This window comes from Chelmon rostratus, chromosome 18, assembly GCF_017976325.1.
Source record: "Chelmon rostratus isolate fCheRos1 chromosome 18, fCheRos1.pri, whole genome shotgun sequence".
NCBI lineage: Eukaryota > Metazoa > Chordata > Actinopteri > Chaetodontiformes > Chaetodontidae > Chelmon > Chelmon rostratus.
The window spans coordinates 16,655,624-16,675,933 of NC_055675.1; the positions used below are offsets into that span (position 1 = coordinate 16,655,624).

At 41.3% G+C, this 20,310-nt stretch overlaps 2 protein-coding genes across 2 annotated transcripts; one reads left to right on the forward strand and one right to left on the reverse strand.

The window, feature by feature from the left end:
* The first annotated feature begins 902 nt into the window (after positions 1–902).
* rbm25b (RNA binding motif protein 25b) lies at positions 903–13,056 on the forward strand. The gene is made up of 17 exons (XM_041958609.1): positions 903–1,040; positions 1,596–1,696; positions 1,966–2,180; positions 2,425–2,482; positions 2,691–2,851; positions 3,044–3,229; positions 3,335–3,418; positions 6,104–6,375; positions 7,165–7,282; positions 7,662–7,751; positions 8,088–8,161; positions 8,553–8,703; positions 8,924–9,335; positions 10,308–10,603; positions 10,902–11,000; positions 11,094–11,141; positions 12,107–13,056. The coding sequence occupies exons 2-17, from the start codon at positions 1,618–1,620 to the stop codon at positions 12,197–12,199; spliced, it is 2,436 nt and encodes an 811-aa protein (XP_041814543.1). The 5' UTR covers positions 903–1,040; positions 1,596–1,617; the 3' UTR covers positions 12,200–13,056.
* Positions 13,057–13,557: 501 nt separating this feature from the next.
* Positions 13,558–20,304, reverse strand: eif2s1b (eukaryotic translation initiation factor 2, subunit 1 alpha b). The gene is made up of 8 exons (XM_041958173.1): positions 20,158–20,304; positions 18,430–18,672; positions 17,050–17,129; positions 16,726–16,877; positions 16,511–16,617; positions 15,868–15,965; positions 15,580–15,723; positions 13,558–14,231 (listed from the first exon to the last, which is right to left on the reverse strand). The coding sequence occupies exons 2-8, from the start codon at positions 18,668–18,670 to the stop codon at positions 14,106–14,108; spliced, it is 948 nt and encodes a 315-aa protein (XP_041814107.1). The 5' UTR covers positions 18,671–18,672; positions 20,158–20,304; the 3' UTR covers positions 13,558–14,105.
* Between the last annotated feature and the right edge of the window lie 6 nt (positions 20,305–20,310).

The following is a 20,310-nucleotide window of genomic DNA, read 5'->3' on the forward strand; positions in this document are numbered from 1 at the left end:
CGGCACAGCTGCTGTCACAGAGCAATAGTACCGACAACAAGAACACCATGGTAACCAGCCACTTCGGTATTCTGTAGCAACAACATGCATAATATTAATGCACTATAGCACTTTTTCAACATTAAAATAAAGCATTATAGATGTATATTAGGATTATCGCGCTCAGCATGGAGAGATTTAATCAGGAGGTCCACTCTGATAGTTAAAACGTACTCCAAAATCAACAGAGGCATTGAGGTGATTGTTGATTTACACCAGCTAATAAACTAATATATTAATCAGTAGTTAATGTAAACTGAACAATTAGCTGGCACATTTGGTATTTACGAGTTGTTTAGTGTTGTTACTGATGAGTCTACATGCTTCCAATGATGGTTTTAAAGTTGATAAGTAAAACCGAAAGTTTGAAATTTTAACACGTTTTGGAGGAACTTGTACAATCACCAAGTAACATACAATATAATTAGCATTACACAATATCAACACGCATTATACATTTCATCGTATATATTTTATATTATTCTTTCTTTGTATATTTATTGTTTGTTTTATATATTTGCACCATTTAAGTTATTGTGCAGTCTTTTGTATGCCATTTTTCCTATGCACGTACATTGGGTGCAATGGTTAAACCAGGGTCAAATTCCTTGTATGTGCAAACATACCAATAAAGCCGATTCTGAAATTATTATCATTATTATTATTGTTGTTAATTGTACTAGTATTTACTCTATTGTTATAGGTGTTGTTGTTGTTAGAAGTAGTAATTTGCTGTTATTATTACTACTAGTAGTATTTGTGAAGTAGTACTAACTATTACCGGTTGCCCAATCACATTTTCCAGCTCTGTCCAGCGGCCACGTCCCGATATACAAAACAAGTGCGCCTGTAGTTTGGTACGTAAAGCGCTTGCGTCAATGTTTCAGAAGGCCCGTGACTAGCTACCGTGCTAATCCAACATTCTGAACGTGTCAAAGATTTTCATAATTAATGACCTTCTGATAGCGGTTTTTATCACTTTGTACGTGACCTAACTCGGGGTATGTATATATGGACATTTCCACGTTTATTCCGAAGTCATATTTAGCCCTCTTAAGTCAGTTTTTGTTGTTAGTCAACACCAGCTTCTAGCTAATATTAGCTTAGCCTAATTTACTTGTGCCGGGTATAGTAGCGTGCTTAATGCTAGCTTTAGCTAGCTATGATGCTAGTTTAACGGTTACTGAAATTGAGGTTGAGCTATTAAAAACAACACAGAACGTTATACCACCATAAAACAGAGTAATGCTAGTTCGACGGCGGAGCTAGCTGATATTAAGTTAGCGAACGTTAACTTACCCCACTTATCTAAGCTAACTTCAAGTAGCGTTACAGTTGATAGCAAAAGTCACAAATCGTTGTCAGACTTGTTTGTGAAAGTAAAGACACAACATGGCAGTATTTTCCTCAGTGGTCCTTTTAGCAAATTGATTTGCATATGTCTGAGCAGTAATCCTGATGATGAATTTACATTGTTCGGAAGATTTCAGACAAGTGTGAGTTGAACATATCATGTGTAGATAAACTGCTAATGAGAATCACTGTTCCATCACCAGGTCGGTCCGATTCACACCCACAATGTCCTTCCCCCCTCATTTAAACCGGCCGCTGTTGCCCCCACCAGGGATGCCCCCTCAGTTTGCTGGCTTTCCCTCAGGTAAGAAACCACCTGCCATAAAATAAATGCATATGACAGCCTCTTTCATTTTAAGGAATGTTAAACGCCGTGTTAAACATACTATTTGAAGAATGTTCACAAGCAGCCTTCCTGTTTGTAAAAGGGGCCTTATTATTGGAAGGTTTCATGATTGCGCTCTTTTATTACAGAGTTACGTAAGTGTTGGAAGTTACAGAAATCAGAAAGAATCAGAAATCATTCCAGACTGCTTTTTTTGAAGTTGATGTACATTTCCTTTGGCATTGCAGGAACCCCAATGATCCCAGTTCACGTGGGCATCATGACCTCCACCCCTACTGTAATGGTACCGTCTGTGTCGGTGGTCAGTAAGCCTGCAGTCCCTAAGAAGGACCTTGCTGCTGTGCGAGTCAAAGACAGCGATGAGAGCGGCCCCACTACCACAGTGTTCGTGGGGAACATATCAGAGAAAGCCTCAGACATGCTGATCAGACAGCTGCTGGCGGTAAGGGGCAGAGAGGGATTTACAAGTATTGCATGTACTCAGGTCACTCAGTTATGGAATATTTTTGTAATCCAAAAAGAATTATTTTGATGGGCATGAAAATTACATCCATGATTTCTCTGAAATGACCCAGATTTGATTCTACTCCACTTTTTTTTTTTTTTTTTTTTGAATCCTGTGCAGCAGCATTAAAAAGTAAGTCTACTTGAGTCTTGAACTCTTTCTCTTTGTGCTCATGTTATAGAAATGTGGAATTGTTCTTAGCTGGAAAAGAGTCCAGGGAGCCTCTGGCAAGCTTCAAGGTAAGTTATAATACACACATCATGCATCATTATGTCAGGAAGAACTTTCATCCATGTCCATCTTGGGTGATCAGCTCTAAATTTACAAGATGAGTTTACTTAAAACCAACCAGATATAACTTATTTTATATTTGGTATCCTTTTAAACCATGCATGGCCATTTGTGATTCTGCCTTCATGTATGTTTCCATGTCAATATCTGTTGCAGCCTTTGGTTTTTGTGAGTATAAGGAGCCAGAGTCCACGTTGCGATCACTGCGCCTGCTTCATGACCTGCAAATTGGAGACAAAAATCTGTTGGTGAAGGTAGATGCGAAGACTAAAGCTCAGCTGGATGAGTGGAAGGCCAAGAAGAAAACTGCGAATGGGGTATAATTCTGTTTGATCAGCGTGCCTGTATTTGTTGCCTCAGAAATTGGTTATTATTACATAGCCTTGTTCCAGATCTCTGAATCCCCACATCTTAGATTTGTTAACCATTCAAAATGGTAATTTATTGCAATAACTAAATTAGACAATTAACTCATCACTAAACTAGGATTTTTATTTCTGTTCTGGCAGAATAAGAAGGCTGAAGAAGGAGGAGATGATGAGGAAGAGGTTCTAGATGAGGAGACAAAGAAGAAGGATCAGATCATCAAAGGTGCTATCGATGGACTGATGCGGGAATATGCTGCCGAACTCAACGCACCTTCACAGGATGAAGACTCCCAGCGACGAAAGAGGAAAAAGGAGAAAAAAGAAGAGGTATACCACCTTCTTTTACTCCTCTCTGACTTGTATACTTGCTGTCTTGGAACTTAAAATGTAAAGTTTTATCTGACTTTTTCATTGGTATTTCTTTTTCCTTAGGACGACATTAACACAATTGATATGGAGGAGGACAAGAGAGACCTGATTTCCAGAGAGATTAGTAAATTTCGTGACACTCACAAGGTAAAGTGGCTCCTTTGATCTTGTAGTTGACATTACAGGTTTTGGACAGCAGCTGCTCACATAGTTCACTCCTAGAGCTTGCACTTTTTAGCTGACACATTTACCAAGCTTTTCTTGACCTCAGTAACATGCATACTGCACTACAATTTGGCAGTCATTAAAATTTACACCACCAAACATTTAAATTTGACCCATATTATTATATGAATGTTTCATGTTCAATGTTCGAACACCACAATTAGGCAGACAGCTAGTATTTTTGTCACCTTTTCTCAGGCCTGACTTGACACCTGTGACCTCCGTAATGAAACTATCTAGGTGTGACCATTATAGATCCATTCTTCATTCATCACACAAAAATGCATGGAGACGATGTAAAGTTACCTAAAAGCTAATCTATTCATTAAACCCCACCATTATGATAGTGATCATATGGTGACTAAAGCAAGATGAATCTCAGAGCTTTGGAAAAAGTTACGAGGATAGGATGTAAGTATCAGCCTTCATTTACTATATACATATACTGGGCGTCCCCCTGTTGAGGACTTGCATAGGGGCAACTGTGCTCTGCTTTTGTGTGTGTTGGTCAGGGCTTATGGTGCCCTTTATTCAGCCAACCATTTGACAATACAAAAGTGCCGCCTAAACTTTTGACCGTCATCTTGTGACATTGGTGGTGCCCCGGAGGTTTGAAAGTCAGTGAACCTGTGTGAGTCCTCTGTAAACTATGGTCTGTCTTAATGGTGTTCATGTTGAAGCACAAAGACTCTTGTCAATAACCACTGCAGTGACTTTGGCTGTAGCTTTTTATTATGCTAGTGTGGGGGGGCGCCCTCTCCACAGCAGCACGCTGAACTGAAGACTGCCAAGGTACGTGCTCTCTGTATGTGTCGCGTGACTCTTCCATCTCTTACTCTGCATCAGTATCTTCACTCTCTCTGCCTTACTTTTCTTTTTCTTCAAGATACATCATAGTTCATGCAGTTAATAAAAACAGTATAGCATGAAACTCAAGTATACCATCCACATTTTCTACTGTAAGAAAAAGCTGAAATTATGCCAAAACCAAGTCCTGCAACAAAGTCAAAAGCTTAAACCAGAAACAGGAAAAAGCTGTGCACTATTAGAGAATCAGAACAAAAAATATGCAGAAGTGAAATACCAGTATGAGTTCTTTTTTCCCCTTTTACAGTTTGTTGCTCTGGCTTTTAAAATTACAATTATTAAAACAAATCTGTTGAAACAGAACAAAAACCACACAACAATGAGTGACATGTACACTGTCTGATTGACTATACTAATAGTAAAATTAGGTTAAAATAAGTTTCTGTTCCGAGCTGTGCATTCAGTCAGATATTTCTTTAGCAAGCCCTGGTAGACACTCTGCAGAGGTAAGTGAAAAGACACAAGTGGGTGCAAAATTGAACACCTGACATGATTTGTTTTTGAATCAAGGCACATAAGTAATGAGTAATGATATTTCATCTGAGCCAATTAATTATTGCCAACATCTACCATCCTCTTTCTCATATAATATGTTTCCTTTTCTTGACTTGCATTACACCCAAGGCTTTTTGTTTAGTCTGTGTTTCTAGCTGACGACCAGCTGACTGCCTGTGGCTGCACATGACTGTGTTGTAGTTAGCAATTTACATCAAATTGAGTTAATTCTACAGTAGCGATTACTGTACATTACTCTGTATGACAGCATATGTGTCATAAAAGTATTGGAGATGCAGTACTCCAAGCTTAGTGTTTTTCTTTCTATTCAGTACTTTAATTCTGTGTCAGATTGTGCTTTAACTATAAATGCTGCCACATTACACTCAAAGCCTTGTGTGTAATGCCCATAAAGGCAGAATTAGGATGTGTGTGTGTGTGTGTCTGCGTGTGTGTGTGTTAGTAATGAGTCGTGAAGAGCTGCTGAAGACTTCTGCAAGGGTAAGACCGTTTCTACAATTTCATTTATCTGTGCAGAAATGTAACTGATGTTCATTATGTTCATTTCTTGATTTAGCACTTTACCGAATGCCATGTTACCCACTGAAGTAAAGGTTGTTTTTGATGATGATGATAATGATGCTTAAGCAAGACAGAATCCCATAACGTTTTTCCTTTGTATACGTGTGACCTGCTTTCCTCCCAGGCCTAACTTAAAAGGCTTGTAGGGGCAGCGAAGGGCTGAGTCCATAGTTCAACACCTGTAAGTCACAAACAACTAGTTCACCAAAAGACTGACGCCTGTTTTCTGTTTTTGTTTTCCTTGTTCTGAGAGGAAGACTCTTAAGGAGAGAAAAAGCATTGTCTTTTGCAGCGCCTTTTTCTCGTTTTGAATGCCTCAAGTTCACCATGTTCCACAGATCTTTTTGACCATTGAAGTGGTTTCCAGTCACATTCTTGCTAAACTGTAGTTTATGCTGCAAGTTTAAAGCAACCAAGTACAGCGTTTTGCTTTAGATGAATGAAGAAGCTGTCTCTTTGTGAGGGAGAGCCTTATGATCCTTCCAGGTTTTCCCAGTTAGGATTCCAGCTTCTCTTACAAGCTTTGCACTGATTAGTGTAGGGCATGTTCCTGTCCTTTAAGATCTGGAAACCACTTGAACTGTGCCCAGTAGCAAATTGACTGCAAAGACTCACCAGATCCTGTGTGCCATTGGCTGAACCTGTCTGTGTTTTGCTCTGCAGAAACTAGAAGAAGAGAAGGACAAGAGGGAGAAGGAGCGGTTGGAGTTTGAACGGGAACGGAGGGAGCGGGAAAAAGAGCGAGAGCGGGAAAGAGAGCGACGGGACCGCGAGAGGGAGAAGGAGCGAGAGAGGGAGCGGGAGAGGGAAAGAGAGCGAGAACGGGAGAGAGACAAAGACCGCGACCGCAGGACCAGAGAAAGAGACCGAGACCGAGACCGAGACTGGGAGAGGGACAGAAGCCGTGACAGGAGCACCGAGCGCAGCCGATCCAGGTGAAGACAAAAAACAAACTCATTTCACAGATTCATCACATCAGATCTGGGAGATCAGCTTATCAACAGGAAATGTATAGCCAACAACAGTTTTAAGTGATTTACATTAAGTGAAACCAATTGCAGCATGAAATGTAGGAAATCAGACTACAAATACTGCTCAGAGTCATCAGCCCGCCTGACTTAGTTTGAAGGGTCCCATACACTGTGCAATACAGACGATGTTGCAGATTCTTTACATGCCACAATGTGCAAGATGGGTCTAATAATATCTTGGTTGCAGTCTTATGTGAAACTGTACAACACCAATTTTGAGGCAAATCAGATGAATCACAATGAATGCCAAGTGAATCCTAGTGCTGTGATGTACAAACAAAATTATGCTGTCTGAGACATGCCATCAACTTGTTTCCACCATCTGCAGCAAAAAAACAAGCTTTGGCCATGTGCTGGCACTGTCATAATTTTGATGCAAGTGTACTATGACCACTGCTTAAATTAACAACAAAATGAACCCACAGTCACGGCGTATAGAGGCCTGAAATGATATGTTCAGGAAAAGCTATCTGCAGCTGCTGAAAGCCTTACACACCCACACAGGTGTTTTCACTTACTATGGCTGATTGAACCTCTTCTCAGGACCTTGTGGGCAAATATAGACTCTGCCTGATTGACGTCGTTCTATCTTCCCTGTCAGATTTGATTTATTTGCAATTTAAACTTAACCCTTTTGTATATTAGTTCCAATTTGGATTCAAGGATAATACATTCTTACCTTTGTGTCTGCAGAGAGATGAGTCGAGACCGAGACAGAGAGAAAAAACGAGACCAAGAGGATGAGGAGGAGGCGTATGAACGCAGGAAGCTGGAGAGGAAACTCAGAGACAAGGAGGCAGCCTATCAGGAGGTAGGGAGGGGTGGGAGGCTGCCTGGGCTGCGTCTGAAATAAACTCTCTCTTAGTGCACTATATTTACTCTCGGCCAAACAACTTACAATAGAGCAAGACACTGAGTGTTAAATTACTGTATATAGCGAGTAGTGAATATGTTGAGTGATTTTAAGACACAACCCTGGAGTGTTGGAGACTTAACATAAATGATAAATAAAATGAAAGATTAATTGTAGGTTATGTCCACATGAGACAGCCTTGAAATATTCAAACGTCACATTTCTGGATCTCTTTATCACAGGAGCACTTACATTAAAATTACAATAATACTCATCTTGGTGTGATGGAACGAGATTCTGTTTGATTGTGGCTCAGCTGATACTGTTGTAACTACAGCGTCTAAAAAACTGGGAGCTCAGGGAGAGGAAGAAGGCTCGGGATTACAGCAAGGAGTCCGAGAGGGAAGACGAGCGCCGCCGAGAAATGGTGAGAGCACATTGAATGACCACTGATTTTCATGCAAGTGTCCTACTTTACTTTGAACATTTGGTGTACACATTGTTCTCATTTAACAAGCCAGAATATTCCCTAGTTTTACTTCCAACCTTGCAGACTTTATTAATAACTAATTCAACTACAGAATGTGACTGGTTTTATATTAGTTTCAATGCTGGCTGGTTGGCATTATATACAAAAGCATATGTGCATATGTTACTCTCTTGCAAAACTGGTGCCTTTCAACTTATGATCATAAGTCATACAGTAGGCAGAAGTAGACATATTATCCTGAGGACATTTCCGTATTGTCCTGTGTGTCTTCAGGTGAAAGAGGGCAAACGGCTGAAAGAGTTTCTTGAAGACTATGATGATGACAGAGATGACCCCAAGTACTACAGGTGAGCAACATAAAAAAAAGTCTACAGTGCTGTTTACTAAGGGCAAATAAATAAAATAAGTATTAGATAAATAAATGCACACATGCCTCTGTATATATGATTTGCATCTGATATGCAGCGTTTTAGTAGCTTCAGTTTGCAGATGTGTGGTGTTTATGACATCTAATCAATTCAGTGTCAGAAATGTAGTGACATTTAGTTAAAGCTTGAAGACTAAACCCTCAGGTATTCATTCCATTGTCGTGTGTCAGAGATCTGAGCCATGTGGAACCTAAACATGTAAAAAGACGCAGCAGATGTTGTGTGACCCAGATCTGACTTGTAGGAGCAGATGCAATACTGCTGCTCTGGCTATTGTCATGAAGGCTGTTATTTTTGGTGTGACCCCTAGGGGCAGTGCGCTGCAGAAGCGTCTCAGAGACCGAGAGAAGGAGATGGAGGCGGACGAGCGTGACAGGAAGAGAGAGAAGGAGGAGCTGGAGGAGATCAGACAGAGGCTGTTAGACGAGGGACATCCAAATCCAGACGCAGAGCTACGCAGGGTATGCTTGTCTATGATCATAATGTGTGTCTGCCTGTCTGTGTATCTGCAGTGAGTGGGCATGCTGTCTGCTGTCTTTGTGAAGGTCACTTTATCATCCGAGTCTCTCTGCATCTCTGCACATCTGTGGTGTTCAGCTTTCATTGTCTTTTGACCTTCTTTTCTGTAAAACACTGTGAGTGATGGTTAATCTTTTGCATATTTGCCTCTTATTGGTCCAGATGGAGGAGGAAGAGGAGGAGCGTCTGAGACAACCTCCCATCATCCAGGAGCCGGAGCCTGAGGAGGAACGGGAACGCCACAGGCGTTCACGAGACCACCGGGGCCGACGACAGGACCAGGACAGACCAGAGGCCCGCTCACGGCCCGCCCACTCAGACGACGAGGTGGAGGAGGGAGAGGAAGACGATTATGAGAATGACGAAGATAACCCTGACACAAAACCGTGCTTGAAGCCCACAATGCGGCCCATCACAGCAGCACCCTCAGTGTCGTCGGCCAGCGGCAACGTGTCCCCCAATACGCCCGGAGACGAGTCACCCAGCGGCATCATCATCCCCCACGAAAACTCTCCCCCTGAGGCCCTGCCGCAGGAGGAACACCGGCCGAAGATCGGCCTCAGTCTCAAACTGGGTGAGTCTAAAAGAGAGGAGTCCTCACTGTAGCGTGGACACGCTCAGAGTGCTTTGGAAAGTTGCGATGAGCGCTTTTCACTATTTTCCGACATTTTATAGAGAAGATGATGAATTGATCTATCAAGAAAATAACTGACATATTAATTGACAATGAAAACCCTCAGCTGCCAGAACTCATGTCAGCGGTTACTTCGTATTCTACAGTCGTCATCTGACACAGCCAACAGCTTCACTGCTAAAGGAAAATGTGAAGTTAAACTACCTTAATAGTGCCAGATTTCCCTCTAAAACATGTTTAGTCATTCTGTTTTAAGTGTATTACAGTAAATGTATTGGTGTAGGAAAAAGAAAAGAGCTTCTTTATAGATTTTTTTTTTTTCTGACGTTCAACAACCGAACAGGTCTCACAATAGTGAGAGATACAGTACAAATGTCTCTGCTGATCGTCGCCTACATAGACCAGAATGTACAGCTGGCACATCTGTTGTCAGTAGCTTGTACGAACCAACGTCCTCTTCAATGGATTTTTGTAATTTTATCAACCACCCGCCTCATGTCATATTTCTGCTCTCGTTCCACACGAACTTTTATTCAACTGGAAAAACGTACAAAGCGTTCTTTGTTATGATTTCTTCCTCCACCTATTTGCAAGTAGCACAAAGAGCCCAGTGGATATTGAAATTTGCTCTGGATGATATATGGAATCACTAACTGAGAGGTAGAAAGCACATGAAAAGTAAATTCTGCCTGGAATGTGACGAATGTTTCTGGTGAATTATTAATTTAAGCAGTTTTTTTTAAAACCTCCATTATTATTTTTTTCATCATTGAAATGGATACTAGCAAACATTAAAGGAAACTGAATATCTCGCGTAGGATTCACTCACTGCAGAACAAGAGGACGAGTGATTCCAGCTGATTCAAGCAAACTTGAATACTGTATTCACAGAGCTCCCTGTCCTCTCTACAGGCGCCACAGGAAGCCCCAGTCAACCCAACGCAGGCAAGAGGAAGAAGCTGCCAGTGGACAGCGTCTTCGACAAGTTTGATGACGAAGAGGCTGACGAACAGCCCCGCAAGAGGAAGCTCGTGCCTCTGGATTACGACGATGACAAAAGCCTTGGGGTGGACGGAGCCGGGCTCTCCAGCATCAAGGGAGGCAACACCGAGGAGAAACGGAAACACATCAAGAGTCTGATAGAGAAGATTCCCACAGCGAAGCCTGAGCTGTTCTCCTACCCGCTGGACTGGTCTATGGTTGACACGGTGAGGAGAGAAAGAAAAACGAGCTGTTTCATTTCACTTGTCATTTTAACTTGTTTATAAACAATAAGTCAAGCTGCACAGAGAAATTGTTTATTAGATTATTATCACATTAAGTGTTTTCACAAATTTTGCACTGCTGACCTCTGAGCAGTCTCATTTCTTACAAAATCTTTTGCAGGCAAAGATAGTAGAGTAATTTATTCACTTCTGCCTCTTTACTTTCCTTATGTACATACTGTCAGCACGATTACTCCACAGCTGAAACATAGCCTGTGCCTTCATCCCTTGTCTTTCTCAGACGTTAATGGAACGACGTGTTCGGCCCTGGATCAATAAAAAGATCATTGAGTACATCGGAGAGGAAGAGCCAACGTTAGTGGACTTTGTCTGCTCCAAGGTATCGATCATGTGACGTCTGTACATTTGACTTCATTCACACTTGGAGGGGAAGTGAAACATGAAATGACTGTGATGTTTTCATCTTTCCCAGGTGATGGCTCACAGTATGCCACAGAGTATCTTGGATGATGTTGCCATGGTGAGTAATGCAATGGATAAATAAAGCCCTCATAGAGTTTGATGTTCATGTTGACTGTTAATGGTGTGATTATCTATTTCGACAGTAGTTACTTAGTTCTAATGTTGAAATGTTCTGTTTTAATGTCATAATTTAATGATGAGGGTGACGTCTGTGGTGTTAATGTAATTCCTGGTAGTGTAGAATGTGAGCAGTAACAATGGCTGAATCCAAAGCTCATACATACCATTATGAGTCTGACTTGCTCCCCATCATCACATCGAGTCTCCATGGATATGAATTCATGTTTGGAACCCATTTTTGGAGCTGGATAAAAACCTTTACTTTGCGAGGCAGCTAGATTCATGAGGCGTGAGAATCCGTCTCGCCAGGTGCTCGGACAAATCATCGTCCTGTAAGGAACTATTGGCAGCTACGGGCGGGCGTGGTTTAGATGTGACGACAGCGAGAGAAGCAACTGTTCGTTCATAATCAACAATGGCAGCTCCTAAAGATGTTAGCGTAGATGGTCCTACAGCATCAGCTATATCAAAACTGGAGAGTGTCTCTTCATTGAAAGAAGAGCATAGAACAGCACCAAAGGCTTTTCTGTCTTCTCCCAGTTGGCTTCTGTTTGGTTGAGGATAACATGTAGTAGACAGTGATGGTTGGATGGTTCATCCAATCACGTGCCAAGTATTTTGCCAGCCCTTTTCTACAGTTTTCAGGGACAACTTCCAAATGTTTGTCTGAACAAACCATCTGCTGCGTCTGGTTATTGAAACCTACCTTTGCCTTACTCAGAGAAGATAATACCAAATTCTTCCTATCCTTTGTGAGCATGTTTAGTCTTTATTATAAAGCAGGAAATGAGGAAGTTTGTAGTTCTTAGTGGGCATCATAGCCCCGAAGCCACGGGGTAATGTGTCTCTCATCTAATTTGTTCATGTGTAACTCTGTCAACCTTATTTTTGCTCCTATTTAAGGTTCTGGATGAAGAAGCTGAAGTCTTCATAGTGAAGATGTGGAGGTTACTCATTTATGAAACTGAAGCCAAGAAGATCGGACTGGTGAAATAAGCAAAACAAACCACTGACAGAAAGTTTTTTTTTTTCTTCGTACATCATGTTGAATAGTGTAGCGCAATCATGTCACCCCTAACAAAGTGACTTGTTCACACCAGTGCAGACTGTAACTGCAGAGTCTGCTCATTCTCACATTTGCACCAGTTGTTCAGGTCACATTAGTCAACTATGTTCACCTCCCCTCTCTGTTTGCAGGTGCTGACTGTGTCGGTGTGCTTTTGTGTAAATACAGTACGCCATTATTTGACTATGATGAAATAATTCTGAGAGGAAACTGCTGACAGATACCCAGGACCATTGCTGTGTTGCCAGATAAGGCGTCTTGGTCCTGTACTTTTGTTTGTATACATGCCAACACACACTTTGTGGAAGGAGGCGCTGCAGGATTTCAGTTAGCCAGTTTTGTGAACTTAATTGTAAGCCTCTGAAGGTGTGAAATCTGGCTTGCAGTTCAATGAGGGTTAAGTGGACACAGATTTTAAGTGTATGCGTAACTACAAGGATGTGCTATTTTTTTTTTTTACAGGTTATTTATTCAGGGTTTTGGACACAACTCCTCTTATTTCTGTCGAGTTGCTGCATCTTCCTTTCTCATCACATTCCTGATGAACGATTTGGCATGTTCTCATCCTTGGACCATCTCAAAAAGCACCGAGTTGTCATTTGAAATGTGTCTACACAGAATATCTTGGGTGGTGACATCCCCGCAGCTGTAAAAGCACACACACGTCGTAACCACTATAGGAACACAAGCTGAGAATGGGGGAAAAAAATATGATTTGAAGTTGTGAGAATGCTCTCCATTTGTTTTTGTATTGGTGAACATTTGAATAAAATTGATTTTTATAACAGTTTGTGAACCAGCAGTTAAATTTCTTACTGACCACTGGTTTCTTTAACAAATCACTATGGAGCTTGTTTTTTTTTTTTTGTAGACGTAGGGTGGGATGACAGCTGTGTAAAACTCGGTTAACCAGTGATTGCAAGGTTTAATGACTGCATTTAGGTCTTCTTTGCTATAAGCTGGAAAAATAACAATTTGCAGCCTGCTAGACAATAACTGAACGGTCTTAATTTAAGAACCACTGCAATTCAAGTGGAATTTGGTGATAAAATTACTGTACCGGATGGTTTGACAGGCATTCATTTCTCATGGTTCCATCTGGCAATCTAAGGTTAGAACAGAGAGAAAGTCAAAGCCTAAATACTTGTTTTTGTGACGATACATTTTGAGATTCACTTGAGTTTTATTCTAAGAGAACCTATATTTGCTGTTTAAAAAAAAGAGAACAATCCTTAAATTAGTGTCATTTCAGTCTACTGATAGCAGCTGACAAAGACGCATTGAGATCAAAACTTCCAGGACTTTATTGATGCCATGTGAGCTAAACAAGAGCAGGTCTCACCAGTAAAAACCCTTGAACTGGAAGAGAAAACAGCACATAAAGTCACCGCTGACCGGTGTTGAGACAGACCAGCTTATGTGTTTCCTCTTAAATCAATCACACCCAGTGACCAGCCAGAGATGACGCGCCATGGATACTGAAGACACTGGGCTCTTAAAGCAACAGTAAGTGAAGGCCACTGCTTGTAAACAGCTGTCTCAGAGTATTTATTCAAATCGATGTACTTAAAAATAGAAACTATATTGATGTTTTATTTGTAATTTAACTTTTCTTGTGTCCGTGTCTGGGGAAAACGACAGCTTCTTGTGCTGCCGTCCCCTGAAACAAACCTTGCTAATGAACAAACTGGGACGTCTGCCAATGACCTATAAACGCCGGTTAATGTTTGCAATGTGAAAGTTAACATCTGTTGGACTGAGTGACGGCTGCCACATCAGCCCGTGTTTCTCCTCTGATGGTTTTTCCCCTCGCCCGCCTTCCTCCGAGGACCGGCCCTAGTCCTCCACCTTGGCCTCCATCTCCTCTGCGTCGTCGTCTCCGTCCACCTCGGCGTTCTCCCGCTCTAGCCTCTCCAGCTGCCGGGCGAGCTCCGTCTCGTCTGTGTCTGTCACCACCTTCGGCTAAAGGGGACAAAGCGGAGTTCAGTTATTTGTGCCAATGCATAAAATAATAAAAACACGTTAAAAGTCTGTGTAATCCCAGATAAGAACAAAAAAAAAAAAATGTCTAATTTCATGAATTAAAGGTTAAAACGTGAGTATTAAGTTGGAATATTGAGAAAAATATTAATGTTCCGTTTAAGGAATATAACATGAATTTATTTTCAAAATAAAGTCTTTTTTTCCCCTCATTTTACAAATCTTTAAATTATATTTCCAAAATCTTTTTTTCTCTTAAACCACAGTACTAATACTCCTGTAGTTAATAGACCTAAACGTCCTTTTATTTAATGTTGTTGACTTATGCAAAGAAATCCAGGAAAATAATTTTATAAACTGACAGACATCTCTGCCCAGGGAGGAATCTGTGTTAATGTTTGTAGCTTGTGCTCAAATGTAGATTCATAGTTGAGGTTAAATACTGACTTTTACGTTACTTTCCTGGTGCAAACACTCAGTGATAAATATTCAGATCCTTTATTTAAGTAGAAGTGGAAATACTAACAACTAAACATTCGGCATTCTGAGTATTATCAGCAAAATGTATTTCAAGTATGAAAAGTACTCATTCTGCAGTAAAATACTCCCTGTTGGTGTTTTACTATTATTTATGCTGTTTTGGGATTAATATTACTGCTCGGTTCATGTGTAAATTGCATTTTACTTTAAAGCTGAGCTAATTTTAACGACTTTATATACTGTTGGTTCGTAAACATCGTAATCTACAGCAATCTATCATATTCTATGAGATCATCAAACATAAATCCACACACGTTGTACATTTCATTCATTTATATGTTGTTTATTGCCTCATCAGTCTTTGCATATATTATTTTATATTTTTGCAAAATTTAGCTAATTGTTCAGTCTTTTGTGTCTTTTTTTCTATGCAAGTACCGTAAGTGCAACATTCAAACCGGAGTCAGATTCATCGTATGTGGACACATAAGCTGATTCTGAACTGTTTGTAGCGCCGTTGCGTAAGAAAACCGCCTGTTTTCAGCTTTGTGACGATACATTTTGCAGCTAATCCAAGAGGGATTTTAAATTAATTCAGATTCAGAAGTACGAGAATTCTCTCGACCCATAATGGAAAACTTAATCTTTCATTTCTTCAGAAAAAAATAACTAATAATAATAATTAAAATTTGTAAATAATCACAGAGTAAATGTTAAAGTAAATTCCACCACTTCTCTCCGTACATCAAAGCCTGATTACAACTTAAAACACATTTATGCAAAACAGTCAAACTTAAAGAGTAAATCTTTGAAAGCATCGTGCAGAGGACAGGAAGTGGCTTTCACTCACCTCCATCTGGATGTTAAAGACGCCTCTCTTCTCTTCAATCTTCTCCTTGATAGCAGCCATGGCCTGGTTGAGGACAGACAGGCCCTCTGTGCGCTCCAGAGTGGTCGTGGTCATCACGTAGCGAGGGGGAGCGATCAGGTTGATCTGCCAAGAGCAATAAGCGTATTCAATTACGACTAAAGCAGCGAGTGTTTCATTTTAGTCTAAACAGCGTATCTCTTTATTCATGACTGAATCAGCATCACTGTACGAACGTGGAGCTGAGGGTGGCTGGAACAGCAGGATTACCTTGATGGGCATGGCCTCCGTGGAGCAGCTGAGCCCGGCCCTCAGAGCCTCCTTCACGGCATCGATGCCCTCGTACCCGTAGCACGCCACCTCGATGTCTGCAGGTGGGAGAGGAAGACCGTGAACAGGAGCTGTGCTCGCAGGCCACATCCAGTGTGGCCGAGAAAGTTTCAGTAAATAACTTGTTACATCCCGGCGTGGGATTAAATAAAGTTTTATCTTATTACCTCATCATTATAATAATCTCATTAACATGTAGAATAATTCAACGGTGCAATACTACGGTGGATATGTATATTATTTATATAACATTATTTTACTGCTATGAGTATATTATTACTATTAGACTACTATATATTATTATTGTTGTTAGTATTGTTGTTATTATAGTATTAGCATTAGCAGCAGTAGTATTCTAGTATTCTTATTATTATTGTAGCATAATACATAGTTTTATATATTTACATATTTCATATTGTTATTTGTGGTTGGTTTATATTGAAGCTATTTCCTATTTCCTCTTCCTGTTTTATTACTGTTGCACAATGGCAGCAGCTGCAACTGACCCAAATCCCTCTGCGGGATCAATAAAGTATTGATTCTGATAATACTGAATAATGGTCAAATGGTACTATATTGTTACCTGCTCTGATTTTGACAGCCTGTGGAGTGAGTCGCCTGTTGATGTTATCGATCAGCACGTTCCTCTCCTCCTCTGTTAAGTCCAGCCCATCCAGGATGGAAGGATCTCTGGGGGGAGGGAAGACATTCGCCATCTAAATTCACCAAATCAAACATTACTTGCGTACGTTCTGCTGCGGTTAGCCTCACGTCGGCCGCTCGGGACAAACCACTTACGATACGGCCTGCTTGAAGACATCATAAGCGCCGTATCCTGGCCGCTTGTATTTCTCATCGAAGACCCAGGCGGTGCGCTGGTACAGGCTCTCTAGCTGCTCGTCCTTGCTGTACTCCAGCACCTCCGCCACGTGTCGCAGGATGCTGTACACCTGCAAACACAGCAACACGCGCTCATGAACACGTCACAGCATTCAGAAGGGATCGAAAAGTCGTGTAACAATCCAGAAATGTACACAAAGGTGATGGTCTGTTTGCTTTCACTTATGATACGTTTCTCGTGCGTGAATGGGGAACACAAATGAAGAACGCAGGTCGACTTACAGTTTTAGATTTGGTGAATTTATCTTCACACTTGATGGCCTCCTCTGGTGAAACTCTTCTTTTTGATAAATCAATGTATCCTGAAGACAAAGCAGAGAAGAGTTATGTAAAAAAGTACAGGAACTGATAACTTGAATCACTCTGTTGTTCAGTTCATCCTTTTAGACCTTCTCTGTTGCAGGTTTGACACATTCAAATGAAAAACGCTGCCAGTCACAGTCCTAATTATACATTATAAATAAAACAGAGATGTCAAACCAGACAAAAACAACAGAGCAAACAGAAAGAAGTAATGGAAAGTACGTCATCAAAACTCAATTGCTGGGATTGCTCAGATGCTGAGGGTAAACCAGGCGTATCTCTCCTCCACTGCCTTAAATCGAAGTGAATAATGTTAATCAGACAGATTCCTCTTGTAGATTCGTCACATTCGAGTTTTCCTTTGGTATGAAGCAGCAAAAAATTTATAACATGATGTGTTTGGGTTCATTTGTCTAAATTGACATCAAACATCATGTGATCTGACTACTGCACGTTATCACATCACGATGTCGATACTGGAACGATACATCTTGCAGCCCTAACCTGATGCACCGATAACGACTGATAATGCCATTACTTGCAGCCTCAGACAATATAACTAATAGAACAACTGACTAGAGCCGGGCTTCCATTGAAATGCAGCACAAATTTTAACTCAATTTCAAGAAAATCAGCACATGAAAAGGGAAATGAACACATATTTCCATCCACTACTGTGATTATAAGGAGCTTGTTAGAGAAGACACAGCTGGTGGTGGTGCCATTAAAGCGCTGCAGAAGAAGAGGAGGCAGCAAGATGATGTAATTAAATGAGCACCAGTCAAAACTCAGAAGTAGTTTCACAGACGTGGTGTTTCAGTCTGCTGCTAGTTTTCATCTCTGCAGGACAGCAGAAGCTTCAGTGGACGTTCAAGTCACAAGCTTCATGTACATCGTGTCGTGATTTCTTGGCCATGTCTGTCTCCATCGCACTTTGTTGCATTCCGCGCCTTAGCCAAGCATTAAAACTTTGTGACATTTCAAGGTTTACTGGAATCTTCCGCATTTCCACTTCAGTTGTTTTATGCACAAATTGCAAATTGAAGATGTGCACACAAACAATCAAGGAACATCACAACAGTACGACTTCTCTAGTGGTTGTTACTATCCAAGGAACAGAAGATTTTTGCAGAACAAATGGAAAAAATTGCATCTCTCTTTCCACTTATCTTGTTATTAAAGTTCAGTCACACATTTCTGCTGTGTTCGGTGCACTGTGTCTCTTCCACCTGCCACTTTGCTACTGGCAGCCAAAAGGTTTCGTCTCTCGAAGTTTGGCGCCCTCCCGCCTGCACTCACCCTTCTCTTTGTCTACTCGGATGACAACCACGCACTCGTTGCGGCCTATGCGGATGAGCTTGTTGATGGAGCGGATACGTCGGCGTGACAGCTCGCTCAGGAGGATCATGCCCTCGATGTTGTTGTACTCCAGAAGGCTGACGTAGGCGCCCATCTCGGCGATGGACCTCACGTTCACCATCACAACATCCTCCACCTCTGGGAACCGGTGCTGGTAAAATCGACAGCTGAGCCCCGGCATCGCTGAGAGGAGAGACACAAAGAGAGGCGGGGGTTAGTTACCTGAAGCAGACGGCGTTGCCACAGATCCTCCTGGAACGGGACAAACCAGCAGTCTTACATGATTTTGGAAAGTATTACGCTATTTAAAGTATTAGTTAAAAATGTCAGTACAATGGCCTCTGTACTTCTGGGGGGGTTGAGAAAATAACCCTGATGATGTCATAGTGATGTGATCAAGGTTATATCGCTTCATCTTGAATAAATTATTCTTATTTTCTTCTTTAAGCAGAAACTGGGTGTGTGGAGTTACAAAAATGTGAGCATTTACTTGGCATGGAGGGTCTAACGAACACTGCATTCTGGGAAATGTAGGCCTGAGCTAGAAACTACATGTCCGGACATCTCAACCTCTGCTGCTCAGGTTCTGAACAGGTCTGACCCAAATTTGTAGAAGTGGAATACTGAATCGCTGAGTGCCCCCTTAAATGTGGGAATCACATCCCACATTAGCGCTATAGCTTGTGATGATGGAAGGAGTCACGACAAGCCATTAAGGCTGGGAACCAGTGAGCTACAAGCACCTTCCTGGCGATTTTACTGAAAAATACATGCACATTTTCTGATTCTTAGCTGTTGCTAATGTTTAAAATTGATTTACTGACAATGGACTTTAATCACCAATTCAGATCAGGGGTTAGATGGAAAGATTTCTTGCAAACACTCAGTTGCCACTTTACTGGACTAAACTAGCTGAAACTGGAGCAGTCTAACACATGAGATCTGCTATAAATGCCTCCAAAATGAAGGTTAGAAGGCTTTAGAGTTCTTGTTAAAACTGTGTGTGGGGGGGTTGATTCATATGTATGGTCACTGATGGAGGATTTAACGTGTGGTGCTGTGCAGGGTGATGTCCGTCCATCCTCTATGATAGAAATGAGATGGGCAGAATATTACAAACACCGCTCAAATATTAAATCAACGGTCTACATGCTTTTGAATGACACAGTGTTATTTCTGTTTCTGGGTGGTTTTCCACCTCAGGAGGTCAAACGGCTGAATTTAGCCTGGAAAATAACCCAAAAATAGCTGCAGGGAGATGAAGTGGTATTAAGTGAACTGGCAGCGTGGACACGAACAGTTTTATTTCAAATGTTTGGCTGTGAATGGGATGATGCAATGTAGACAAATGAGAAGCCCCTCACTGTTTCAGTTAAGAGAGAAAACTGACATAACATTATTGAAAAATAAGACAAACATAGATTAAAATGATGGTAGTATATTAACAGCGACTCTAGCTAGAAACTAGATTTCATACCACAAGACGATAATCTATTCTAGGACAAAAACAGTCACTTTAATATCCGTTAGCTTCCCAGCTAATAACCCGGTTCCCAACTCACATGCGGCACATGCACTAGTGTCGAAGCTAGCAGTTAGCTAGCAATCTAGTAGCCCCGTGTGTTCACAACTCCCCGTTAAACATCGGCTTTTTCAATAAAAACTCACCTGTGTCATATGGTTACAGAACGATACACTGGAATGTTCTGTACTGGAAGTGTTTAGATGTCCGTTTATATTCTCTCTGGAGATTTTTTAAATGAAGAATTCGGGCCCGCTAGCTCACATTCATGGGTGGGCTAATTTCTCGACCCGGAAAAG